Raw genomic sequence first — 27,790 nt, forward strand, 5'->3', positions numbered from 1 at the left:
CTGTATTGGTGGGATTGTAAGTAAAATTGTGATATTATCATCTCAGGGACAATGGCCAATTAGTGATGAAGGGTCAAAAATTTTTAAAGAACGGGGAAAATCATCTTAAATTAACACTGAGTCTTGCTATTAGTTTACTGTCCATTTTTCCTGATACATAAAAACTGATGCAGTACGAGATGCTAATTCAGTTCCTTTTGTTAACTGCTAGGCTTCTTATCACAATACACTGAACTACTAGGAAATTTTTAGCTGAAAACATAAGATAATAAAAAGTTTTTAGCTGAAAACGTAAGATAATAAAAAGTTTTTCTATAGAATGTGTTTATTCCAATTTGGTCACTATTCTTCCATCTACATGAACAATGTTTTTCTTATACAAACATTGCTTTGGATCAAAATACTTAATATGGAAGTTTGACAGGTTTCAACAAATCTGCTTGCAAAATTCCAATGTTCAACCATTTCTGTTTCTAATTTCTTAAAAAAGAACTTTCTAATCCTGAAGGTTTAATAGGCTAGAGATAAATGTCCTACCTAAGGAGTACAATCTGAATGCTTGGGACATGACCGTGCCTAATCGAATGGAGCATCTGATAAAGTAAGCAATGTTCTTAAAATATTTTGGGGCCAATCTTGATAGAGCGATTCCTAGGAAAAGTTGGGACCAAGTTTGGTAGAGATATTTCTGATTACTGATAAAAGGGTACCTTGGAGCCAAACTGGATCCCTTTATGTGGAGGGCAGAAGCCAGCATTGCTCCATAATATTTAAAATGTCTGTAAAAGCACAAAGTGTCTTCTGAGTCAGCTCAGGTCCTGATGACTACCCAGACACAAACAAGTTTTGCTTTTTTGCAATAATATGGAATTGGTTTTCCATTGCCATTTTCAGAATGATTCTTCAGCTTCCCAGTCTAGCCTGTAGCAATGGAATTTCCATGGGAAACAGTAGAAGCAGGTCTGACCTCTGTTAGCTTTTCACTTTAAGAGTTCATATGGAGGTGACATGAACACTTCTTCCTTATGTCATGAAAACTGAACCCCACCCACTTCTGCAACCCTGACATTACTTCCAAGAATCGCTATACGTTAAGAGAAGGGAGATGTTAGTTAGTTAGTTAGGTAGTTAGTTAGTTAGTTTCCCTACAACCTGTGATTATCCAATGACATTGAATTGATTTAAGACAGATAAAAGGTATTCCTCACATAGTCCATAATTCTGAAATTTTATACCCCAGTTTCATGATGGACACTAACATGGATGGCATTGTAACCTCTAAATATGAGGGATTGAGGGGACTGTTACCTTTGTACCTTCTGACCACCCTAGAGGTACTGTATCCATTTATGCAAACTAAATGCTGGATTAGAATCACCTATGATTCATCTGGAGCTGGCACAGGCAACTTGTGGGCCTCTCAGCTTCGTTAGCCATGCTGATCATGGCGTAGTTCAGTTACATCTTCAACAGCGCAGATTCTCTTCCTCCAAAGTGTCCAATAGTGACAGCAGCATGAAGATCAATCTGATTGATCTGAGTGCAGTAAACAGGCACCACATAGTTCCTTAATGGATCCTAGGAAATCACTGTGCACTGTATTCCTTTGTCACTGGGAAACAGTTCATGTTTTACTGAATACATATACAGAAAAGGACACCTCATCAAAAGAGCCAATGCACACCCTGGTCAGATACCAGGAACTTCTGGCGGGAAGAAGGAGACAATCTTCACAGCAGACTTGGACAGGAGGTTCCTGTCCTAGGTCTACATTGAGATTCAACCAGGGGCTTCCCAACATCTCAGTTTATATAGTATTCCTTACAGGAAAGGTTTCATCCTCCAGTTCTCAGCCAGCTGTTTAACTGGGCATAATTAGAAACTCTGTCTCAAAGGCAGCCATAGAGAATACAAACCAAGATGAGTGTGATGGATGGGAGGCAAGGTCTACTAAGGTCCCATCATCCTGGCATGTTACCAGGTGAGGCCATGGCCTTTTAGAAATAAGGACTTGAAATGTCAGTAAAGTTTGTTCTTAATCCAAGCTTGGAAGGCATGTAGCAAGAAGAAAGATTCAGAATGATAGAAACTACATATTTTTCAAGTAGAGTCAAAAAGAAAGAAAGAAAGAAAGAAAGAAAGAAAGAAAGAAAGAAAGAAAGAAAGAAAGAAAGAAAAGAAAAGAAAAGAAAAGAAAAGAAAAGAAAAGAAAGAAGAGCAGGAAGCAAACTTTTCAAAAATAATAAAGCTGTTATTGTAAAATAGACTGTAATAAAATATAAAGTCTGAAATTTTCAGGATCATAAATGCAATATTTTATTTTGTGAAACTATTTACAGCAAGGTTTCCTCTTTTCATTTTTCCTTTTGCTACTTTCTATCATTACTTAGATCAGTTTGACATGTTTTAAATGAAGCCATATATTCTTCTGTCAAATAAAACAGTGAGTTGAAACATTAAAAATGAGATATAGCATTTGCTCTTTTACTCCTGTAAGGGGTCATCATGACTGGTCTTCCTTCATAGTTTTCTGTTCTCCCTGGCTAATTGATGAAAATTCTCTGCAAGGCTGGCCTGGTCCGTTTTGATCTCGTCTTCAACTAAGAAATAAATCATTGGCTGATGCTGCTGGTGAGGCAGGAGCAACCATATGGTGTTGAAGAATAAAGACTGACTTGAAGGAGACTTCACTTATACATAATCTATAAGTGGATGTAAGCTCTAATAATCTTGATTAAAAATATAAACAGGGATTAATCTACGTCAAAGTTTGGAGCTTTTCCAGCCTTGGAAATAAATCAGACAAAGATAACAAATATATTGGCAACTTTATTCGGAAAAGAAAAAACCAAAATGTAGATTATGCTGCTTAAGTAAATTTTTGAAAGTCTGTAATTTGGTGAAAAGACCTTGGAAAATATGTAACAAGGAAAAACATTTGCAAGCATAGAGGCCACACATATTTAAAGTTTCATATACTAAGATGTAATAATTATTTCTAACAGCAGATATTATGAAATAAAAAGGAATGATAAAAAGCAAGGAATTTTCTGTATAAACTTTGTCACTTTGAAAATTATGTATACAGCAATATTTCTTGTTTATATTGTTTTATGTTTAGCAGTTTTGTTTGGTAAATTGTATCAACTTTGAATGTTCATATTGAATGATATATACCTATGGCTTAAAAAATGAATATACAGTTATAGTGACTCTTCACAACTGGTCTTCCTCCATGGTCTTCTGCTTTTCTGGCTTGTCCTGCTCATCCCTGAAGACTCTTTGCAGAGCAACCCTCAAAGATGCTCTGGGCTGATCCTTTCCTGTCTGTTTCCTCCCGACTAAGAAATAGAGGAGGGGGTTGATGCTGCTGTTGAGAGCAGCACATCCTATGCCAATTGTCATGAGAATGTAATGAGGGGGATCCAAATATTCTAAGACATAAACGACATTCATTGGGACAGAAAAAAGGAGGAAGAAAAGGAGAGCCAGCAAGATGGCGGTCAGCAGCTTCCTTTGCTTGCATTGTGCTTTTGAGCCCACGTGGAACAAGAGGGTCACAGTGGACACAACCATGAGCGGCATGCAAAGTAAACCATTCACAATCAGCTGGTAAACTAAAGGTGAACTTCCAAAGCTCCTGGTCTGGTGGAGAATGAAGTGCACTGCAGTGAGCAGGAAGGAGAGGGTCCATATGATGCCACAAACAATGGCAGACAAATATGGCGGACGATGACAGTGATGCCACAGTGGGAAGAGGACAGCCACGCACCTGTCCAGGCTGATGGCCATCAGGAGAAACTGGCTAGAAGAATAGGTGAAGAAAAAGAGCTCGAAAAAGAAAAAGAAAAAGGTATCGAGAAGGTAAGCTCTTGCAAACAGAATTGAGAAAGCCACAAATATAAACGACACAATGAGGGATATGAGGACCCCAAAATCAGCGATGGAGAGATTCAGGATGTATGTGGTGAAAGAATTCCTCTTAACAGAATAGGCCAGTAGATAAATCATCCTTCCATTTCCCACCAGGCCCAAAATACAACTAACAATAGTGAAGCCGGTTATAATATTTTGTGTTAAATTATGGAAGAGTTGACCATAAGGAGTAACAGATGTTTCCATGGTGTCAGTAAATTTCACAGAAGTTTCCCATGTGAGATTTGCCCCGTTCGACAGAGAAACTCTCGTGACACGTGTGGTTCACAAAGAAGGTTTACTCATGCGTAACGTAGTAGTCACAAGCAAAGCCAGGACTGGCTTGGTACAATTGCATCACTTGTTATATTCCCCCCTTCCCGCGCTTTTTCCCGCCTCGTGATCGCGTTGCGGCTGTGGGCTATTAGGCCCCCCAATGTCCCCCCTGATCGTTCATGATGGCAGGGTCGGTCAGAGTCCATTGTCCTTGATTGCCAGTCCCCCTCCGGCTGGGTTGGCTCCTCCCTGCTACGTGCAGACCCGCGGGTTCTGTGCTGCGTTGCGATCTTGTTTCGCTGCCCTGCGGCCCCGTTCCTTGCTTGCTCGCGCCGTTATCAGTTCATAATTAAAAGCTTCCGCTGCGGTTTTCCTGTTTAGCTGGCCGCAGGTGGCTCGTTAATTAGCGGCGCTTTCGGTTCCTCTTTTCCCCGCTAGCTACCGCCGGTGGATTCCGCGTGGTCTGGTTGCGAGCTTCCCTGCAGCCCCGTGCTTCCCTGAAACCTCGTGCTGACCGAACCTGACATGCCGCCCCCCTGACGACAACTCCCCCCCCTCGGTCCTATTTCGGCTTCCCGGGGTATTTACTGTAAAAGTCCCGCACTAGGTCCGGCGCCCTTATGTGGGTTTTACTCACCCATTCGCTGTGGGACTTGGGGAAATGTTTCCATTGCACTAGGAGCTGGGTCTGCCCCTTGTGCCTCCGGGCGTCCAGTATCCGGTTGATTTCGAAATGCTGCTCCCCCCCGACCATGATGGGTGGTGGTACTCCCTCCGCCTTGTGCCAGGCGTTCCCCGGCTGGTGCAACTTTAGCAGGCTGCAATGGAACACCGGGTGGATCTTCCCGAGGCTTTTCGGGAGCGTCAGCCTGACGGTCACCGGATTGATGACCTCCGAAATGGGGAACGGCCCCACAAACCTCGGGCTGAGTTTTTTCGATGCCTGGTGCGTCTTTAGGTTTTTGGTTGACAGATACACCTGGTCCCCCACTTTCCACTTTTCCTCGGGGAGCCTCTTGCGGTCCGCGTGCTTCTTGTAGTCGGCTTTGGCTCTTTGCAATGCCGCGTGCGCCGCTCGCTGGGTTTCGTCGATTTGGGCGAACCAGGCGTCCAGGGAGTTGATCTGGGATTCCGGCTGAGGCAGCTCCGGCATGGGGACGAAATCTCTCCCGGTGGCTACTTTGAACGGAGAGAACCCGGTGCTCTTGTGGACGGCGTTGTTGTATGCCACCTCCGCGAATGGTAGTAGCTCCGCCCAATCGTCCTGTTGGTGCCCCACGTAGCAGCGCAGGTACTGTTCGAGCCCCCCGTTCAGGCGTTCCGTGGCTCCGTCCGTCTGCGGGTGCGCCGCGGAGGATAGGGCTTGTTTCGTCCCCACCCGCTTCAGGAACTCCCGCCAGAACCGCGCGATGAAGTTGCCGCCCCGATCGCTGACGATACGTCGAGGTGCGCCGTGGAGTCGGTAGACATGTTGCACGAACAGTTTCGCCAGCCCCTCGGCCGTGGGGACTCGCCGGCACGCTACAAAGTGCGCTTGTTTGGAGAATAAGTCCGTGACCACCCAAATGGCGGTCTTCCCCTTACTCTCCGGGAGCTCCACTATGAAGTCCATGGCGACCTCTTGCCAAGGGCCGTCGGGTTCCGCTACCGGCTGGAGTAGGCCTCTAGGTTTGCCTTTGGCTCCTTTCGCTGTTGCGCACACCGGGCAACCCCCCGAGTACTCCTCCACGTCCTTCCGGAGCGTGGGCCACCAAAACTGCCGCCGGATTAAGTGGAGTGTCTTTACGAAGCCGTAATGCCCCGCGCTCCGGCTGTCGTGGGCTCTCTCCATGACCTCCCGTCGGCAACCCTCGGGCACGTACAGCTTTCCTTCGTGCCACCACAACCCCTCTTGGCCGGTTAGCGCCTCTCGGTTCTGCTTGAGCCAACCGTCCCGCTCCGCTGCCTCCGCGAACCCTTGCCTTACTTCAGACGCCGCGTCCCGTCGCTCCCCCTTGGTCTGGCTTCGGGTCACCGCCTTTGCAGCCAGCCTGCTGGCGGGGATGACGGAGTCCACGATCTCCTCCCGTAGGCTGGTGTGTTGGGGCATGCGAGACAGTCCATCCGCTAAGAAGTTGCGCTTCCCGGGGATGTGTTTCAGTGTGAACCTGAACCTCCCGAAGTATTGGGACCACCGTGCCTGTTTGGGGGATAGCTTACGCGGGGTCTTCAGGGCCTCGAGGTTCTTATGGTCCGTCCACACCTCGAACGGTTCAGTTGACCCCTCCAGTAGATGCCTCCACGTGGCCAGCGCCCACTTGACCGCGTACGCCTCTTTCTCCCACACCATCCACCTCCTCTCCGTCTCGGTGAATTTGCGGGAGGCGTAGGCGCACGGGTGGATGGCCCCTCCGGGCTGGGTTGGAGCAGGACTGCTCCCGTTGCCACGTCTGATGCATCCACTTGGATTATAAACCGCCGGTCTGGGTCGGGATGGCGCAGGATCGGCTCCGCGGTGAACCGCTGTTTTAGTTCCTGAAACGCCCCCTGGCATTCTGCAGTCCACGCGAGTGCCATGCTGGGCTTGGGGGGTTTCCCAGTGCCCTTGGTTTTTAGCAGGTCGGTTAGGGGAAGGGCGATTTGGGCGAAGTTCGGGATGAACTGACGATAGAAGTTCGCAAACCCTAGGAAGCTTTGGAGTTGCCTCCGGGTTCGCGGCGCTTCCCAGCCCAGGACATCCCTTACTTTCGCCGGGTCCATCTCAATTCCCCGGCTGGATATTCGGTAGCCGAGGTAGTCTAGTTGCTCTCGATGGAACTCGCATTTCGAGAGCTTTGCGTACAGCTGTGCCTTCAGCAGTCTCTGGAGCACCGTGCGCACCAGGCTCACGTGCTCCGCCAGGGTCTCGGTGTAGATGAGGATGTCGTCCAGGTAGACCAGGACACCCCGGTAGAGTAGGTCGTGCAGCACCTCATTAATTAGCTGCATAAATACCCCCGGGGCCCCTTTTAATCCGAACGGCATCACGGAAAACTGGTAGCTTCCGAGCGGGGTGTTGAACGCCGTCTTCCACTCATCTTTGCGCGAATCCTAACTCTGAAGTAGGCTTCGCGCAAGTCCAGTTTTGTGAACACCCTCCCCTTCGACAGATGCGACATCAAGTCCTTCATCAGGGGGAGGGGGTATTTGTACTCCGTGCTGATTGCGTTCAGCCCCCGGTAGTCTACGCACATACGGAGCGAGCCGTCCTTCTTCTCCCGGAATAACACCGGGGCCGCTAATGGTGACTTCGCGGGTTGGATGAATCCCCGTGCTAGGTTCTTGTCTATGAACTCGCGCAGGGCTCCCATCTCCCTCCTCGACAGGGAGTACATTTTTGGCTTAGGCAGGGTCGCTCCTGGCTCTAGCTCGATGGCGCAATCACTGGGCCGGTGTGGTGGGAGCTGGTCAGACTCCTTCTCCCCGAACGCTGCCGCCAGGTCTCGGTACTGCCTCGGGATTCCGCCGCCCGTCGGGGGTTCCCTGGGTCCGGCCCCTCGCTTTGCGGTCGCCTCGCCAGTCGCCGCTGCCTCCGCTCGCCTCGGGATCGTGGCGGGTCTCCGGGGTCCCGGCGCTGCTGCTGCTGCTGTTGCTGTTGCCGCCCGGGTCTCGGGCCCCATCTGCTCTCGCCCCGTCTCCCGGTGTCCCGGACCCTCCGCTTGTCCGCCGGTGGTTGCGGCTGCCTCCGTCTCCACGGCTCGGTCCCCTCTGCTCTCGCCCCTCGCCGGTCTGTCGACCCCGAACCGCACTGCCTCCACCGTCCAGTCGACTCGTGGGTTCCGCCGCCGCAGCCACGCCAAGCCGAGTACCACCGCGTAGTCGGCCACCGGGACCACCACGAACCTCAGTTCTTCCCGGTGACTCCCGATCGTCATCTGGACCAGCTCGGTGTAATACTGAGCTGGCCCCCCCCCTGCCAGCGTGCCATCTAACTGGCTGAATGAAATGGGCTCCCGGAGGCGCCTCAGCTGTAGCCCGAGCCCCGAGACCACCGCTGGGTGCATCAAGCAGTGGGTGCAGCCCGAGTCCAGTAGCGCCCGTAGCTGCGCCTCCCCTCCGGATCTCACCCCCGGACGTGTATCCTCACCCGGAACGGTGGGCAGTCCTCGTCTCCTATTGGGTCCGCGCGCCTCGACTCCCCTGCTCGCACTGGGACGCCGTTCAGTGCGAGCGCGCCTCGTTTCCCGCCGGCTCCGAGTCCTCTCCGGAGGATGCTGTCTCCGGGGTCGACCACCCCCCGCGTCCTTTCTCGGTCACCGCCGCCACTGCCCCCTTCCGCGGTCGGTCACCGGTCCTTTTCCCGTTCGCACGCGGGGGTTTGACTTCGGGCCGTGGTGGGGCGCCTTCCCGCTCCGTCGGGCACTGCGCCGCTCGGTGGCCTCTGCCTCCGCATCGGAAGCACAGATTCGGGGCTCTGGTCGCCTCTCGCCTCCCGGTGGACTGCCGTCGACCGCTCCGTCTCTCCTCGGGGGTCCTCTCCCTCGGCCGGTCCCTCGTCTGGTCCCGTCGTCTTGTGCTCTGTTGGATCTGCCGCCACGCCGATTCCGCCGTCCCGGCCAGCCAGATCCAATCCTTCACTGTGGACGGGTCGTCCCGCCCCAGTGCCCGTTCCAGGATCTCTGGGTTGAGTCCCCTCTTAAAATACTTCACCTTCAGGGACTCCGGCCAGTCCGCGAGCTTCTCGGCCAACCTCCGGAACTCCAGGGCATATTCCGATACCGATTTGCCCCGCTGTCTGAATTGTAGGATGTCGTCCTCCGCCCGCTTGGCGCTCAATGTGTCCTCGAATCTGTCCCGGAGCGCCTGCATGAAGTCCGGGAAACTCCGTAGTTCCGCCGCGTTGGCATCGTACAGCCCGATCACCCAGCTGGCGGCTTGGCCATCTAGCAGCTCGGCCACGTAGGATACCCTGTCCTCGTCTCTAGCGAATAGGTGACCACCCCTCTGCATGAACCCCCTGACGTGCGTCAGAAAGTGCGGCAGCTGCTCGGGGTCCCCTGAGAACTTCCCAGTGATACCTCGAAGTCTCAGGGCGTCTGCCGCCCGTTGGTCCTCCGACCGGGGCGCCGTGGGTGGTGCCGGCGGGGGTGTCGGACCGCCCCCTGTCGCTCGCCTCCTCGTTCACCGCCGGTGGCCCCACTCTCTGTAGTAGGGTCTGGAGCATCGCCTCCACGGCGTCTAGGCGTCGCTCGACTCTCTCCTCTAGTCGGGCGAATTTCTCGCTCCACTCACGGTTCCGGAACCCCGAACCCCGGGTCATCGTAACGCCCGAATCGTCTGGTCCTTGGTTCACGCCCATCGACCACCGCTCGGATGGAGTGCGCCCGGCCCTGGCCGCTGCCCCGTCGCTCCCGGGCGGCTCCGACCGCCCTTCCGCGAGCCTGGATCCCTCGCGCTCCAGCTGACCCACGGATTCCTCGTCGCTGGTCATGCCTGTATTGAGAAAGAAAACGCTCCTCGGTGGTACCGGGTAGCGCTGACGGTCAGTCCTGGCTTTATGTGAGATTTGCCCCGTTCGACAGAGAAACTCTCGTGACACGTGTGGTTCACAAAGAAGGTTTACTCATGCGTAACGTAGTAGTCACAAGCAAAGCCAGGACTGGCTTGGTACAATTGCATCACTTGTTATATTCCCCCTTCCCGCGCTTTTTCCCGCCTCGTGATCGCGTTGCGGCTGTGGGCTATTAGGCCCCCCAATGTCCCCCCTGATCGTTCATGATGGCAGGGTCGGTCAGAGTCCATTGTCCTTGATTGCCAGTCCCCCTCCGGCTGGGTTGGCTCCTCCCTGCTACGTGCAGACCCGCGGGTTCTGTGCTGCGTTGCGATCTTGTTTCGCTGCCCTGCGGCCCCGTTCCTTGCTTGCTCGCGCCGTTATCAGTTCATAATTAAAAGCTTCCGCTGCGGTTTTCCTGTTTAGCTGGCCGCAGGTGGCTCGTTAATTAGCGGCGCTTTCGGTTCCTCTTTTCCCCGCTAGCTACCGCCGGTGGATTCCGCGTGGTCTGGTTGCGAGCTTCCCTGCAGCCCCGTGCTTCCCTGAAACCTCGTGCTGACCGAACCTGACATCCCAGACTTCTGAAATTGTTGCAGAACCTTCATATGCAAGAACATGCTCAACTGATTCATGAGGCGCCACAATCCTGTTAACAGAAAGAAACCAAGGGGGAGTAAATCTTTATTAATTCAGACAGATGATATAGATTTTTTTTTTTTAATTGCAAGTATCAGTGTGCAATTTTGTTTTTTTACAACAAGAAGGTAAACTATAGCACCATAATCCCACTCTGCTGGTGAGGTTGGTTAATTGCTGCAGTCAATATAGACTTAAGCTTTTCATCCAGAAATCCTCCAGTTGCTTGCCACAAGACTTCCCACAAACTATGAGGTATTATGTTTGAGGAAAATAGAATTTATAGTTCTAAAGATCAGGAGAACATGAGATTGCTGAACTTTTCTGTAAATACATACATACATACATACATACAGTCATGAGCCTACAGTGGGGTCCCATTTAAGGCAGTTGGATGTGATCAAGCAGGTGTCATGGATTTCCGCCAAAGACAACTAAAGTTCAGACATTCTGATTGTATGGAAAATTCAAAGAAGAAGATGAATGATGATGCAGCCCTATGTCACCTTTTCTCCAACTTCCATGCCTTCAGGAAAGAAAACTGCAGATTATGGTATTGTGGAAAGTTCTCCTGGGGGCCATTGTTGTGGGGATGGGAGAAGAAGAGGGTACAACTTCTACATTGTGGTGTCAGCTGTGACTTAGATACATGAGAATGTTATGGTGAGCAATTATGAATCTTTTGGCTTTATGTTGTAATGCATGTTTTGGCCCCTTTTCATTATCATGGTTTCTAATGAAGCCTACGACTCCCATCTCCTCCACCGTCTGCTCAGTTTCTCTTCTTCCCTTTCCTCTTTTCCTTCTTCTCTTTCTAGCTCTTCTTCTAAGATACTTGAAAACCCTTCAGCAGTGCAACACTTTGGATTTGATTCCAAAAGGGTCCTCTGGAGCACATGTGGAGCCAAATGGCACATGTCGCATCATCTGCAACCCTTGAAAGCAAATGTGCCTTATATTGGGACTGTGTTACAGAGGAAGCATGAACTTGCTTTGCTGACTTGTTACCAGGTAGGAAGTAAGAACTTTCTCTTTCTCCAAAACAATGTTTGCAAATCAAATCTTAAGTGTTGCACAGTGGCAATATGTACACCCACATACCCACAGAAACACTGAGGCTAAGCTCACAGAATATGCATTTCCAGGTGCAGTACAATCATAACAATTGTATCCATACAACCCTTATTCTATCCTTCCTCTCTTTCCTCCAGGAGATCAATGTCTTTGGGTATGAGGACTCTGTCAACTTGACGCACGCTGCCAATGGAGGTGGCTGCATAATGTCCCAAAAGGGGATGATATGTCTCATTTCCTGCACTAAATCCAAAACTTTTCAGTGGTCCCAGACACTCATCCAAAGCAATTTAGGGGCATATGAGTTGGGCAACATCCACTGTTAAGAATGCAGGTTGCAGAGTTGTGCAGAGCAGGGGACAAAGTTTCTCTTCCAAATTTTTGGAACTACGTGGACAGTTGCCTTCAATCCTCTAATTAAAAGATTTGTAATGCAGTATACTTACAGCTTCTTGTAAGAAGGCCACCGATCATCCTGGGCTGTGAACATTCTATTCCCTAAGGAAGTAGGAACAGCAAGGTTATGATTAAATGAATAAACCTTGGCAGACAAAATGCCAGTGTGTTTTAGAAACTTCTTCCATGTTTCCATGTGTATTGCTGTGTACACATGGTGTGATCCATGTGTATGTGTATGTGAGGGTGCATTTGTATTCATATGAAAGAAGCTTTGCATGGAAAGAATCACAAATATTTTGTTCCGGTTGATCCCAATTAGAAGTCATCACCTCCTGTGGTGCTCCTTATAGTTTCTGCCCCATCAGGTATTTCATTTAAAAAAAAACAAAACCACATGCACACAATCATAATTTTCAAAGGGAAGCTATGATTTGGAGCCTTGCTTCATCTTTTTTCCCAAAAGGCATCTGGGCCTCATTTTTCTTAAAGTCTTCTTGAAGAAAATAGTGCTTGACTTTATCCCATCTGTCTCTCAAAAGGACAAGGCTGGAAGATGCTGCCTAGGTGAAGAGGCAGGGATCTCTCTGGCGCACAAGCTTTTTGGTACTCTTACATTGCCCAAGAGAGTTACTTCATAAGTGAGCAACTCACTCAGCAGCCATTTTGGGACTGTACCACTGTATGTTCTCAAAATGCCAATGCAGCCATCACCCTCCCATCCCCTCACAAAAAATGTCAGGGTCCATCTTCTGGTGCTGGAATCTGGATATTGAATTAAGCTCATTAAGTATTTTGAAACACCTGAGACGTTCTTTATCACAAGTAGTCCCCAAAGACAGGAATATAATATATAACATAGCTAAGATGCTGTTCCTACCTGATGAAAGATTGAATTGTCCTTCCATTCTGCAAAAAAGACTCTGTAAATTAAAGGAAAATATAGGCATCAAAAGAAAGAAAACCTGGCTGTTGTTCTGATTGCCTAAACTGTTCAAGAGAGGAGTGTTTTGGGGAATTGTTGGTGCCCTTTGTATCTACTAAGTAGGTGTGATCCTTCATAGCTTTCCAAATCACAATACATGTGGAGGTACTGTAAGATGTCTTCCTCATAGCACGAAAAACGACACCTCACCCACTTCTGAAGATATTAAGGGTAGAGTCCTCGGTGCTGTCTGAGCTTGGTTGTTTGCTTGCAAATGTTTCATTGGCCAACTAGGTAATGTCATCAGCACTGATGATGTTACTTAGTTGGATAATGAAATGTCAGCAAGCAAATAACCAAGCTCATAGAGCACCAAGGGCTCCACAGTTCAGCCTTGAGCCACAGATATTCTCTTCTACTGGATATTAAGGGTGCTGGTCACATACCTCTGTGTCAATTGATCCTTTCAGGAAAGAAGCAAAGATGAATTTGCTATATCTTCTACACTTGGAAATGAGAAATTAATTCATCTTCTCTGCAGGCTCTTGAGCCTACACCCTTTGGAGCAAGACCAGAAGAATTTACTGATACTTGAACATCTCCCTTTCTAGTAGGACTCCAAATATATGAGCGACCACACTCTGAAAATGCTTACAGCACTTATTGCTCAGAAGCTATTTCCTTTCTGTCTACAATATCAGATATTGAGTGTGTGTCATGCTGTAATAAAGATAAAGAAGCACATGGAAATAAAGTAAGATTTTGCAGATAAAAACATTTCATCTTTCATCTTGATACATTTCCCTTCTAGCAGTCAAAACCAGCATCTTTCTTTCACTTTTTAGATGCTCACAAAAAGCCAAAGTCTGTTGTGCATCAAACTTAGGTCCTGGTGGAAGCATCCATGGATTTATTTGAAAAATGAATATGGCTACCCATTTTATATAAAATAGTGCTAGGGAGCTAACAATCAGAAATGCAAATAATATACAGAAGGTTAAAAAAAAGTTTCTTACATACCACCATAACTGTCTTCTCTCAAAAATAAAAAACTGAGCTCGCTTCACATCGTAGAAGATCAAGGCCTTCTGGAAGGCAAGAAGGAAAGGGGCCCTCCAAATTTCAAGGGGGGCAGCTAGTCCATAACTACAGCTACAGCTACAGAAAAGGCTTACTTGCTGGGTCCCACCTGATGATGACACTTAATGGAGGGGACCTGGAATGAGATCATCTTATCCAATTACGGGATGGATAGATGTCTTCAGGAAGAGGCGATCCCTTAAACAACCTGGTCCCATGCCATACAGGGCTTGATGTGATGGAATGTATGTTCGAGGAGGAGAGTGATGAGGGAGATCAAGGCCATCAGGAAGGAAGGAGTGCATTCCAGGAGGGGAAAGGAGACAAGAGACAACACAGTCTACAGGGGAGAGTGAGAAGAGTAGGAGATTCAGGATCGCCACTCACTAGAATCTCACAGGTATTTTGACTAGTTGCTGTAGTATAGATTTAGTTTGGCAAGATTTTGTCTATAAGGTGTGAGGAAATAAAGGAACTGTACTAGACTGGACTGTTTCATCATTGTTCTTGGGCTGGGCCTGACACTTTAGTGATAACAGCACCTTGAACTGCACCCAGAAAGAACCAGTGCAGCTCACACAGCAGCAGGAGAACAGGGGAAAAATGTAATGTACCCCAACATGCACACACTGCTGCATTTTGGACCAGTTGACATTTCTGGATGGTCTTCAAAGGCAGCCCCCCTCAGAGCAGATTGTAGTACTCTTGCATGTGTTTGTTTATGAGTGCATAAGATAGAGATAAAAAATGGAAGTGAGGAATATTATGATCTCTTAGAGTATAAGGTCTGAGGAATGGAAATAAGGATGGAAAATAAGGGCAGAACATTCTTGACCAGTAGCTTTCCTAGGTTGATCCCACAGTTAGTTTGCGTATACTTTAATTTTGAACCGGCATAGTTCCCAACCAGGATGGGTAAAACAGGATTGGCTAGTCTTAAAATCAAAGACCCTTTAGCTTAAGGGAAAACATTTGTAGAGGGGCACTTGATGTGTATGTGAAATCCTGGGGACAGTGAAGAGTGAGACGTTTCTCTCTCTCACACACATTAATACTGGTAATCATCCAATGAAGCTGGTTGGATTTAGGACAGACAAACGATACTTCTCACATAACACATCTATTTAACATTTGGAATTTGTCACCACAAAGTATCCTGATGGCCACGAACATAGATAATTTTAGAAGTGGGGTTGATAAATGTATAGAGGACAGGTCAACCAAGGGCTATCGCTGATGAAGGATCAACGCTACCTGTGTTTTGTGAGCTTTGCCCCTCCAAACATGAGTAGGGGAGGGGCCTATAGGTCTTCCTTCTGAGCATCTTAGAGGCATCTGCTTGTAAAAATAATGCTGAAGTAAAACAGCCCTTTGATTCATTTGGACCTGGAATGGGGAACTCGTGGCTCTCCCGGTATTTTCAATATTGCTAGCCATGCTGATGAAGATGTAGTTCAGCTCTATTTTCAGCAGCCCAGGTCCTCTGTCCTAATGTGCCCGAGAGTGAAATCTGCCTGTAGACAAACCTGACTGACTTGAGTGTAGTGCGCAGGAGTACACACAGATCCAAATTATTGCACTCTACTCCTTATTAGTTCCAAGCATTTTGTGTTTTATTGAATGCGTACATGGATGGACACTGGACCAAAAAGAGCAACTGTATATCCTAATGAGTGATCTGGAGCAATTGACAGCAGTTGGGAGATGATCTTCAGAGCAGGCACGTGCAGGACCTTGCGGGCTTGGTCTACATAGAGGTGCAACCAGGGGCTTCCCAAATATTATTCACAGAAAATGATTCATCATGAAGCTCACAGCACACTGCTGGGCATAATTATAAATTCTGTCTCAAAAGCAGCCATACAGAATAATAACCAAGATGAGTCATAGATAGGAGGGAAGGTCAACTAAGGCCAGGTGAGGTCATGACCATTTAGAAATACAAGTAGTCCTCATTTAATTGCCACGTTTGGGATCAGCAACTCTGTTGCTAAGCGATACGGTCATTAAGTGAGAGATCATGTGACTGTGACTTGCGATTTTACTGCCAGCTTCTCCACTGACTCTGCTTGTCAGAAGCCGGCTGCGAAGTGTGCAAATGGCAATCATGTGACCGTGGGATGCTGTGATGGTTGTAAAAGCCCACTGGTTGCAAAGCGCCTGAATCTGGAACCCTGAAGCACAGGGATGCTGTGATAGTCATAAGTACAAGTACCAGTCATAAAGTTACTTTTTCAGCTCCGTTGTAACTTCAAACTGTCACTAAATGGACAGTTGTGAAGCGAGGACCACTTGTAAGGACTTGAAATGTCAACAAAGCTTATTCTTAACTAAAGCATGGAAGGTGGGTAGCAAAAATAGAGATTTGGAAACCACATATTTTTCAAGTATGGTCAAAAAAAGAAAAGCTAGAAGCAAACTTTATTGTAAATGAATATAACAGAATAATATAAAGTTGGCCGTTTTCTAGATCATCAGTGTTATATTTCATTTCCTGAAATATGTATATGGCAAGGTTTGCTCTTCCTTTTTTTCCTTTTGCTCTTTTCTTTCATTACTTAAATCAGTTTGGCATGTTTTTAAGCCCTATAGTCTTCCATTAAATAGAATGATGAGTGAGAAAGATGATATTAGTGGCTTTTATTATGTGAAGGTGGCAACAAAACTGGTCTTCCTTCATGGATTTCTGCTTCTTCCCAACTTCCTTCTAATCTTTCAATACTCTCTACAAGGCTGGTCTGATTCTTTTTCTCTGTTTCCTCGAAATAAAAAATAAGACGTTGGCTTGATATTGCTCTTGAGAGAGGCAGAACTGTACAGCATTGAGGAATAAAAGCCTGACTTGGAGGAGCATTTACTCGTGCTCCTTCTGTAAGTGGATGTAAGCTCTCATATGCATAATTACAAATATAAACAGACATTAATGTACCTCCAGTTCTGCAACTAGCTTTCAATTTTGAAAAAAAAATATCAACAGCTTAATTTGGAAAATGGAAATCACAATGTTGATTAAAGTGGCTGACTGAATCTTAAAGCCTGTAATTTATTGATAAAGCTTGGAAAATATATAACAAAGAACAATATTTAAAATGATAAAGGCTATACTTTTCAAAAATTTCATGCAATACAAAATAATAGAATTATTATTACACAGCTGTTCTTATGAAAAAAGAAATGGAACAATATAAAGAAAGGAATTTTCCCAATAAGCATCTTCGTCACTTTGAAAACTAAGTATTATTGTTGCTGGTTGCACAGTCAGCCAGATGTTTAGACTGGTTTGGGATTTTTGTCCACCTATTGAGTCCTTCCCGAGGACCTGGAAGAGGCAGATGTTGTTTGATGGTGTTAAATATATCGTCATGAGTAAAGCTCCTTTTGCAATGGACTGATGCTGATTTTGTCAATGCCGATGGTCTTCTAGCTCTGCTCCAGATGTTTTGGGATTGGACCTAAGGAACCTATAACTATTGGTACTATCTTTGCTTTCTTTTGCCACAGTTGTTCTACTTCTATTTGCAGGCCTTTATATTTTGTGATTTTCTCCAATTCTTTCTCGTCTATTCTGCAGTCTCCAGAGTAGTCCACTATCCAGACTTTTTTGTCTTTCTTATCAACAATTGTTAACTCTGTGGTGTTGTGTGGCAGTTGCTTGTCTGTTTGAATTCTGAAGTCCCAAGCACTTTAGCTCTTGTGTCTTGTAGCTCACATTAATTTTATACATTCCTAATGAAACCACATATTATATGCCAAATAAAACTACAGAATAAAACAGTGAACATACAGTGTCACTGACACTTCACAACTGGTCTTCCTCCATGGTCTTCTGCTTTTCTGGCTTGTCCTGTTCATCCTTGAAGACTCTTTGCAGAGCAGCCTTCAAAGATGCTCTGGGCTGATCCTTTCCTGTCTGTTTCCTCCCGACTAAGAAATAGAGGAGGGGGTTGATGCTGCTGTTGAGAGCAGCACATCCTATGCCAACTGTCATGAGAAAGGGGTGAGGGGAACCAAAATATTCCATGACATAAAAGGCATCCATTGGGAAAGAAAAAAGGAGGAAGAAAAGGAGAGCCAGCAAGATGGCGGTCAGCAGCTTCCTTTGGTTGTGTTGTGCTTTCGAGCCCATATGGATCCAGAGGGTCCCAGTGGACACAACCATGAGAGGTGTGCAAAGTAAACCATTCACAATCAGCTGGTAAAGTAAAGGTGAATGTCCAAAGCTCCTGGTCTGGTGGAGAATGAAGTGCACTGCAGTGAGCAGGAAGGAGAGGGTCCATATGATGCCACAAACTAGGGTGGACAAATAGGGCGGGCGATGGCAGCGATGCCAGAGTGGGAAGAGGACAGCCACACACCTGTCCAGGCTGATGGCTGTCAGCAGAAACTGGCTAGCAGAATAGGTGAAGAAAAACAGCTCAAAAAAGAAAAAGAAAAAGGTATGGAGTATGTAAGTTTCTTTACCCAGAGTTAAAACAGCAACAAATATAGCTGCAATAATGAGGGATTTGAGGACACCAAAATCAGCAATGGAGAGATTCAGGATGTAAGTGGTGAATGAATTCCTCTTAATGGAATAAGTCAGAAGATAAATTGTCTTCCCATTTCCTAGCAGGCCCAAAATACAAATAATAGCAATGAAGCCATTGATCAGATTTTGTGTTAGACTATTAAACTGTTGATCATATGGAGACGCAGAAATTTCAGAGATATTCTTAAAATCTTCAGATATGAAATTCATAAAATCTTCATCCGACCAATATTCAGAAACTCTGTTAACAGAAAGAGAACAAGAAGAAATCAAGCCTTATCACAAAAATAGACAGATTTTCTCTTTAAATGCAAATATTGGTATAAAGATCTCTTTTTTTACAATCCAAAGGTAACTACACCATTGGGGTCTCTGTTTGTGAGGCTGGAGAATTGCTGCAGTCAATATAAACCCAAGCTTTTTATCCGTAAATCCTCCAGATGCTTTTCATTACAACTCCTGCCAATCGTCATTATTACCTATTCTGGCTGAGGACCATGGAAGGTATAGTTCCAAAGTTGGGAGAACATGAGGTCACTGATGCCATATCTTTCTCCTAGAAGTCACCAAAATTTAAGACACGGGCGAACCAATGTTGTCAGTCTGTAATTTGATCATTAGATACTGAAAAAGCCTTTGACAAAATACACAAGCAGTATAAGATTGCCATATGAAATAGATTTCAATTTCCTTTGGCCTTTATAAAATGGATTAAGACATTATATGAGTCACCCACATCTAAAGTAAAGGTTAATGGAATGTTTTTTCCTACTTTTCCACTATTTAGAGGAACTAGACAAGGATGTCCACTGTCACCCTTCCTTTTTCACATTTGCATTTAACCCTTGGCTTGTGCTATTCGACAACCCAGGGAGATCTACAGAATAGTACACAACTCAGTTGAACATAAGTTGGTTTTATTTGCAGATGACATTCTTTTGTTCATTTCTAATCCTCACATTACTATTCCAGCATTGATGCAAACGATAGATGCCTTTAGTAAAATAGCAGGATACTCTTTTAACTGGTCCAAATTGGAACTGATGCCAAAACCTATTGATATGCATTTAAGGAATATCAATTCCATCTTTGTACTGAATCTATTAAATATTTAGGTATATGTATACCAAAGGATGTAACTGAGTTAGCAATGTGCAATATAATAAAATATAGAGAGAGGTTTCTTCAGATATGAATAGATGAGAGTCATTAAACCTCAACTTTTAGGGAAAGGTGAATGCTGTCAAAATGAACATTATTCCCAGGTTCATTTACAGTATATTCTGAGAGGAATTCCAGTTTTTATATGTGGAAAATATTTTCAGAAAATAAATTCTTTGTTTAGAAAAGGTCTATGGGGCTCTTCAAATCTGAGACTATCTTTATAGAAAACGCAGTTATCAAATAATAAGGGAGGATTTGATCTTCCAAATCTGGATCTATATCATCATACTTATCTATCGTCAAGTATTAAATACTGGAAGCCAACAATTGGTGTTAATTTTCCGGTTTCACTTAGTGACAGCTTAATGACCTTAATTTTTGAAGACTATGGCAATTTCACAGGCTAGCAATGAACACTACCTGGAAATCCTCAAAGGGAGCTGAGTAGGTCTCAAGGGAGCTCCAGTTGCTGGGTGACTTCTTCATTGAGGCCCAAAATTATCAGTACCTTCAGACATTCCCTCCAACTGGGTTAATAGATGTATGGAGTCCTATGCTTAAGAGGTTTAATGCCATAGCATACTTACCTTCTAATATTATGATATTGAGGCCAGTAATTTTGAATTTTGTGGATGGGAGGGATGGAGGTGTTGTGATTCATGAGCAGAGGTCCTAAAGAAAGGAGAGACGGCAAGGGAATTATTGCAGCAAAAGCCATTTAGCAGTCAAAGGACCAATTTTCTAACACCATGTTAAACTTGATTAAAGATCTGCTACATTTATGTATAAAACATAAATAGAAAGTTATTAAGGCTAAAAGGTTTTTTTTTTCCTGATTGCCCAGGACCGAAGCCACATTGGAAGTCTTGTTCCAATGTCTGGAGGCTGATGGGGTCTGGATGGGGAGGAACTAGTTCAGCCTCCACCCCAACAAGACATAAGGCCTGTCTACAGAATGACATGCTATTGCCAGTAGCTCTCAACATTCGGTCTGAATGGGGTTGCACTATCTCAGTCAGAATGTGTGTGTAATTTGAGGTCCTCCCGGATTCTTGGCTATTGATGAAAGAGCAAATAGTAGCCCTAAGCAGGATGGCCTTTGCAGAGATACATCTTCATACCTCAGTCATCTCTCATTTGGATGACTGCAATATGCTCCCCCCAAGTCCAGCTGTGCTGCCTCATCATAGCGGGGAGTGGGGAGTGGGTGATCCTAAGAGAGATGAGTGAACGATGTTGGGAGTATGTATTCCTAGCAGGATCACCCAAGATGTGAAGGTCATCTCAGCCGCCCAGCTAAAGCAAGCAGGAACTTCTGTTGGGCAGCAGTGATATAGGAAGATGCTGGAGGCAGATGATCCCTTTAGGGACAACAGCAAAGGCATCATTTCATACTGCATGGGAGAAGGCAATGGTAAACTACCCCTGTATTTTTACCAAGAAAATGACATGGATAGAAAATATAAAATGATTGACGATATAGTGCCAGATGATGAACCCCTCAGGTTGCATGGCACTCCACATGCTACTGAGGAAGAACTGAGGATCTTTAGGAGTGCTAATGGTGTTTATGATGTGGCTAGATTAAAGCCTTTGGGGTGCCTAGTTGCTGATGCTGCCATACAGGAAAAGAACATCTGAAGCTGCAAAGGTAGAATAATAGTAGGAATATGGATCATAAGAAGCACGAACACGGGAAAGCTCAGTACAGTGAAAGATGAAATGAAACAACTACAAATTGACAGTTTAGGCATCATCAACTTGAGATGGACTGGGATCGGTTACCGTCAGTCAGAAAACCACACCACTTATTACTCAGGATGTGAAAAACAAAGAAACACTGTTGCTTTTATAGTTAGGAAGGGTATAGCAAGAACAGTACTTGGCTACAAGGCAATCAGTGACTGAATAATATCAGTTAGACTTTGTGGACAACCCTTTAATACGACGATAATTCAAGTTTATGCTCCAACCACTGATGCAGAAGAAGGGGAGGTCGATAACTTCTATGATCAAGTTCAACTCAAAATCGACAGAACATGTAAGCAAGTTGTGCTGCTGTAATTAGACTGGAATGCCAAAGTTGGAAACATGAAAGAGGAAAATGTAGTTGGATTGTATAGCTTAGGAAACTGAAATGAAATAGAAGAGCAATTTATCAATTTCTGCCACTCCAGTGATTTCTTCATAGCTAACACAGTCTTCAAACAACCAAACTGATGCCTGCATATGTAGACATCATCTGATGGAGTATACAGAAATCAAATTGACTATATTATTGCTAAGAGGAGATAAAGATGCTCAGTTATAGCATCAAAGACATGCAAGCTGCTGACTGTGGAACAGATCATGAACTACTCATGTGCAAGCTCCAAGTGAAGCTAAAGAAGAAGAAGGAAACCAGTCAGTTTCCACAGTATGATCTTGATATGATAAAGTTTCCACAATATGATGATATACCCATCATTTTCAAGGAGAACAACAGGAATCACTTTGAACTTCATTGATAGAGAATCATAGGGATTAGGGAATTAAGTTAAATAGGTTGTTAAGGATGAATGTGAAAAGAGACTACTAAAAATGAAGAAAGAGAAGAAAGCAAACTGGATTGCAGAACAAACCATGGAAATTGCCAAGAAGAGAAGAGAAGCCAAAACTACGAAAGACAAATATCTCAGAAAGGAACTTGGAAACAGACAAAGAAAAACAAGGAAAGTCTTCCAGAAGATCTCTGAACTCAGAATGAGGTTCCTACCTCAAACTGGTATGCTCCAGGATGCCAATGGAGAGATAGCACAGAATTCAAAGGCAATCAAAGGAAGATGGAAGGAGTATACTGAAACACTGTACCATAGAGATGTCAACATCCAAGATAGCTTAGAAGATATTCCTTACTTACAAGAACCTCTAGTCCAGGAAGATGAAGTTAGATCAGCACTCCAGTCATTAAGGCTACAGGGACTGATGGAATACCCACTGAAATATGGCAAGCAATAGAAGAAGAATCAGTCAACTTTCTAACCAAGCTGTGCCAGCAAATCTGGAGAACAACATAGTGGCCAGCTGATTGGAAGAGGTCGATCTACATTCCAACACCAAAAAAAGATGACTTAACACAATGTGCAAACTATCATACAATGTGTCTTAATTTCACATGCTAGCAAAATAATGCTTAGGATCATCCAATGCAGATTAAAGTCCTACATGGAAAAAGAGATGCCAGATGTTCAAGCTGGCTTTAGAAAAGGCCGAGGAACACAAGATATTATTGTTGATGCATACTGGATAATTGAGGAATCTAAAGAATACCCAAAATAAGTTACTATGTGCTTCACTGGTTATAGAAAGACCTTTGGTTGTGTTGATTGTGTCAAGCTGTGGAATGTGCTCAGAAAAATGGGAATCCCAGAACATCTCACTGTCCTCATGAGAAACTTATATACAAGTCAGAAGCCACAGTACAGACAGAACATGGCAATACAGACTGATTCCAGGTTGGCAAGGGAGTGTGACAAGGTTGCATTCTCTTCTCTTCTTAATTTAACCTATATGCTGCATATATATTAAGGAAAGCTGAATTGGAAAAAGATGAGCATAGTTTTAAAATTGGAGGAAGAAACATCAGAAACCTGTGCTATGTTACTGATGCTATTCTGATAGCTGAAAATGCAAAGGATCTGCAGACCCTAGAACTAAAAGTGGAAGAGCACAGTGAAAAAATGGGACTAACGTTAAGTATAAAGAAGACCATACTATGACAACAGGTAGAACAACCAGCCTTAGAATTGACAATGAAGATATTGAAGTGGCAGATAGCTTCTGCCTTTTAAGAACAACCATCAACTGTAAAGGAACAAGTAATCAAGAAATACGCCACAGACTAGCACTGGGTAGAGCAGCCATGAAAGCCTTGGAAAAGATATTCAAATGCTGTGATGTGTCTATACCAACAAAGATGAGAATTGTGCAAGCCATGGTATTCCCTGTAAGGAAGTGAAAGTTGGACTTCAAAGAAGCAGGATAGGAAAAGTATTGATGCTTTTGAACTTTGATGTTGGAGAAGACTCCTGAGTATACCATGGACAGCCAAGAAAACAAACCAATGAATCATCAAACAAATAAACCCAGAGTTCTCACTCAAGACACAAATGACCAGGCTCAAATTATTCTACTTTGGACACGTTATATGAAAACCCAACTCTCTGAAAAAGGCTCTAATGTTGGGAATGGTGGAAGGAAAGAGAAGAAGACAACCAGCAGCAAGGTGGATGGATTCAGTTATAGTGGTGATGGGTGCACTGTTGGGAGACTTGAAACAACAGGTTAGGGATAGATCGCCATAGAGAAAAACTCCTCTATGTGATTGCTTCCAGTCGAAAATGACTTAATGGCACATAACCAATCAATCAATCAGCATGCACTACACTTGAAGGTAACACAGAAACTCTAGCTAGTCTAGAATGCAATTATGGGAGTACTGGGTCCAGCATTATTAAAGATACAGTTACATATTGAGAGGAAAGGAAAGGAAAATCTCTTGTGATAATGTCACTAAAGGCAACCTTGAACACTTGAGAATTTCATTATAAGAAATAACCCAAAAAGAAGAGAAAGAAAAAAGCACATAATTTCCTTTAGATCTTATTCATACCTGATGAAGAATTAATTAGTTCTTGCATTCTGCAAACGGACAGAAGTTTCTTCTTTAGAGAGCTGTTGTTTAAAAAGATCAGCTCAGGTCACTAAAACTTTAAAAAGAAACATAATTGTTTTAATCAAAACAAATAAATCAACAAATAAAGCACATTTACTTTCACAACAGTGGGATTGTGGTCCCCCATCAAAGCAATTATCCAATACAGCTCCAAATAGCTTTCCATGTTTTGTCTTGTTTTGTTTTTGGTGCGACTGCCTGGATGGGCCCCTGCAGTTTTCTTGACAAGGTGTTTTGAAGTGGCTTGTGATTGCCTTCTTCCTAGGGCTGAGCGAGAGAGACTAGCCCAAGGTGACCCAGCACAATCACCTCAAACGCAGGACTAGAACTCACAGTCTCCTGGTTTGTGACCTGGTTCCTTAAGCACTACACCCAACGGGTTGTCTTCCAAGATTGTGGTATATGTGAAAGTTGCCTTAACCACAACTCCTCACATTTTTGAGAACTGTACCCTACCTAGTGCTCCACCTTGGTTGGTCACTCAAGAGAAGGATAAATCTCTAGCAAGAACATTACATATATTGGTCAATGCTTTTCTTGACATTGACTTCCTCTTCTTTCTCTGGGTGCCGAGGACATAATAAAACAAATTCTTATCTCACTCCCTTTATCTCTCCAAATCTAGAAGGAATGTGTCTCTTGGACTCACAGTCCTGAGTTAGCTCTCATCTGAAATCCCATCTGCTTTTGCTGGAGTTCTATCCTAGTGAATCTATTTTGATTAATTTTCTTTTCAAAAAGAGTTTGGGGAAGATTTTTTTCCAGCTCTTCCTTTAATTTCCAAAGAAGTATTAGAGTCCTTCTAATCAGCACCTTGCAGGAAATCATGGCATCTTATAACCTCATCCTAGCACTCCCTGGGGTCTATCCAGAACTGAATAGGGGTTCTTTTCATATGGCAATTTCCAAGAGCTACACCTTGACAGCTGACATACCTGGTGATAATAGCCAGAAGCTCCAAGTAGGATCAGCAGTTCTCTTTGATAGCCAAAGGATGTCCAGGACATTCGATTTCTTTGATGAATCCGGTTTCACAGTTCAGTGGCGGCTGATATAGGCGCTTTCAGAAAACAGAGAGTATGCAGCCAAAAGTGGAAAGAAAAACAGGAACTTGTTCAATATTTTTCTCCAGATTCGACAGAATGAAGTCTTTATGTAAATATGCAAAGCGTAATCTCATTTATTGTTATCTGATTATATCTTGGCAGAGAAGCAACCTAAAAATTTGAGTGAAAAGATCCTGGTGCCTTCTCTGTCTATACATTCTGTATGAATAATGGGAGAATATGCCAAATTCAGTTTCACTCAGTTGGAATAATTTCTCCTTTTTCCAAGTCTCACCCTATTCTGTTCTATTTCTCCAACAGTTTGTGTATTTTAAAGTTTTTGCTTGAACATTTGCAAGAAAAACAATGGGCACCTCAATATCTGTTTATTGTTTTGCACACTTTCTCTGAAGTCATGCATTTTGCACCCTTGACCTAATGATGTTAATTAAAACTCTTAGAAGATTGTTACTATCAGCAACTGTGCTTTATGCTATAGGATGAAAAAGATTGACTTGGAGCAATGCAAGTAGAATGAAGTCTTAACTCTGCTGTGCTTTTCATGCTAGAGAGTGGACCATAGAGAAATGACCAATCACTGGACTCTAGTGGATAAGAAAATATTCCTTCTTCCTGTTATTTTTGACTCTAATCCATAGTTTCATCTTACTTTAGAAGCTTTTAAAAGGTGGAAATCATAATTAGCCTCTAATTCTCCTCTCCTTCTCATCCTTTTTCTAATCAAGAGGATAAATTTGTTCAGTACAAGAAACAAGAAGATGGAAGATTTTTTGAGAATGAGATTTGGTTACTGGTAGAATCTTGGAAGATCTGAAATGTTGTTGAAAAGGATAGATCACAAGTTTCAACCTGGTTTCAAATAGCCCAATTTCAACCACTCCTATATGAACATTTTTTAAATTTAAGGCCTCCCTTGAGTTACGCTTGACTCCTGGTGATTACATGACCATCTCCATAGTCTTGTCTAAAATCTGAAAGTGGGTTTCTATTGCTTTCTTCTAGAATATACACCCACAAACACACTCACACTACCATCTCACAAGAGACCTAAAATTTGCTGGAGCTCTCCAACCCAAGTACTGTAGTAACCTATGTAGCTTTTTTTGAGATCAGCAAATTAGGCTAGGTGTGGCTCATTATCATAGACTTAAAGATTTATTGTTACTGATAACAAATTTTGAAAAATAATGTATGTAGCTCCTATGAGAATTCAATAACAACTCCTAAGTTCCAAAGGTGATTTCCCCCAGAGATTTCTCAAGCAGAATCTCTTCCAGTTCCTATAGTAACTATTCTTATCAACTTCCTACTAAGCCTTCCACCAACAGATGGAGCTCTAAGGGGTATACAATTTCCTTCCTCCTGGGGGTATGCAATAAGAAAAGGAAGATCCCTCTTCTAGTTGTGAACATTTTGTCAGTTGTTCATTGCTCCCCCAACGGCTTAGCTGAATTCTAGAACTGACTATTTTTGATAGTTACTGTTACAGGAATCATGATTCAGATGAATTCATCCTAGCACTCTCCAAGACCCATCCTGAATAGAAAATAGAGTTCTTTTTGCATGAGAGAAGCTCCAACTTTCCTCCTGACATATTTGCTGATGATAGCAAGGTTCTCCACAAAGGGCCAGCTGATCTCTTTGGGGATCCAAGGAAATGAAGATACTTCAATTTCTTTGATGAATTGAGTTTCACAGTTGTCCTGCATTTGATGTAGTTGTAATCAGTGATGGATGTGGTTAGAACTGGTAATCTGAGTGATGGAAAGATAAGTTGTCTTCACGAGTTACTGCCTTGCATGTATTGACCACAAGCAAGGAACCCATGATCAGAGAGATAGTGCTATACAAATTCTTGATAAAACTGTAACCATTGGGCTTTTGCAAATTTATGTTTAACTACAGCATTTGCTCACTCATAAGAGCTAGTTATGAATTTAAGACTCTGCATGGTAACCAGAAAATGGTAGTTTCTACCAAAGCTCTAGTACCAGCTGCCCTGCTATACTTGCAACAGAGAGAAATGGAGGGAAGGGAAGGGAAGGGAAGGGAAGGGAGGGAGGGAGGGAGAAGCGTTTCTTCAGATTATAATAGTTAAAGTGATTTTAAATATTGAGAACATATGTGCTAGTTCACCAACCTCTGCCTGAATTGAGCCTTTAAGAAAGGGAGGCATAAAATTCTTCATCTTTCTCAGTTGAAGATGGATGTAAGAAAATCATTCCATACTACCTAGACTTTAGTGGAACATTATTGTTCAGTTTGTACCCCACATACTCCCAGTCAATTCTTATGTTCAGATCAGAGCAAGTACACATAGCATTCAGTTCAGCTAATAGAAATCTAGCTTGATGTTTATTTATATGTTAACTAGCAAAATGGGAGAAAAGTCAGATGTACAGGTAAGTGAGGATGGTTGGGAGAGTCATGAATGACAGGCAACAATTTACATTATCCATACACCTCTACATCCATTTACAAAAAGGGCAGGGCTTTCCAGGGCCAC

The 27,790-nt window shown here is 44.2% G+C and overlaps 2 protein-coding genes and 1 long non-coding RNA gene across 3 annotated transcripts; all 3 read right to left on the minus strand.

Moving 5' to 3' along the window:
- Positions 1-3,200: 3,200 nt before the first annotated feature.
- LOC112543100 (proto-oncogene Mas-like) lies at positions 3,201-4,122 on the minus strand. The gene has a single exon (XM_025177267.2). It carries the CDS (start codon positions 4,120-4,122, stop codon positions 3,217-3,219), a length of 906 nt encoding a protein of 301 aa, XP_025033035.1. The 3' UTR covers positions 3,201-3,216.
- A 5,724-nt stretch (positions 4,123-9,846) lies between these two features.
- On the minus strand, positions 9,847-13,333 carry LOC112542738 (uncharacterized). The gene is made up of 4 exons (XR_015797547.1): positions 13,178-13,333; positions 12,687-12,729; positions 11,857-11,908; positions 9,847-10,346 (listed from the first exon to the last, which is right to left on the minus strand). It is a non-coding gene; the product is annotated as an uncharacterized LOC112542738 (long non-coding RNA).
- Positions 13,334-16,220: 2,887 nt separating this feature from the next.
- Positions 16,221-25,264, minus strand: LOC112542737 (proto-oncogene Mas-like). The gene is made up of 4 exons (XM_088149285.1): positions 25,153-25,264; positions 24,155-24,251; positions 20,091-20,175; positions 16,221-18,580 (listed from the first exon to the last, which is right to left on the minus strand). Exons 2-4 carry the CDS (start codon positions 24,180-24,182, stop codon positions 17,611-17,613), a joined length of 1,083 nt encoding a protein of 360 aa, XP_088005411.1. The 5' UTR covers positions 24,183-24,251; positions 25,153-25,264; the 3' UTR covers positions 16,221-17,610.
- Positions 25,265-27,790: the final 2,526 nt, after the last annotated feature.

The sequence above is a fragment of the Python bivittatus genome, unplaced genomic scaffold (assembly GCF_059951505.1).
Source record: "Python bivittatus isolate LINGU-HERP-01145 unplaced genomic scaffold, Pbiv_v1 ctg000590_np1212, whole genome shotgun sequence".
Lineage (NCBI taxonomy): Eukaryota > Metazoa > Chordata > Lepidosauria > Squamata > Pythonidae > Python > Python bivittatus.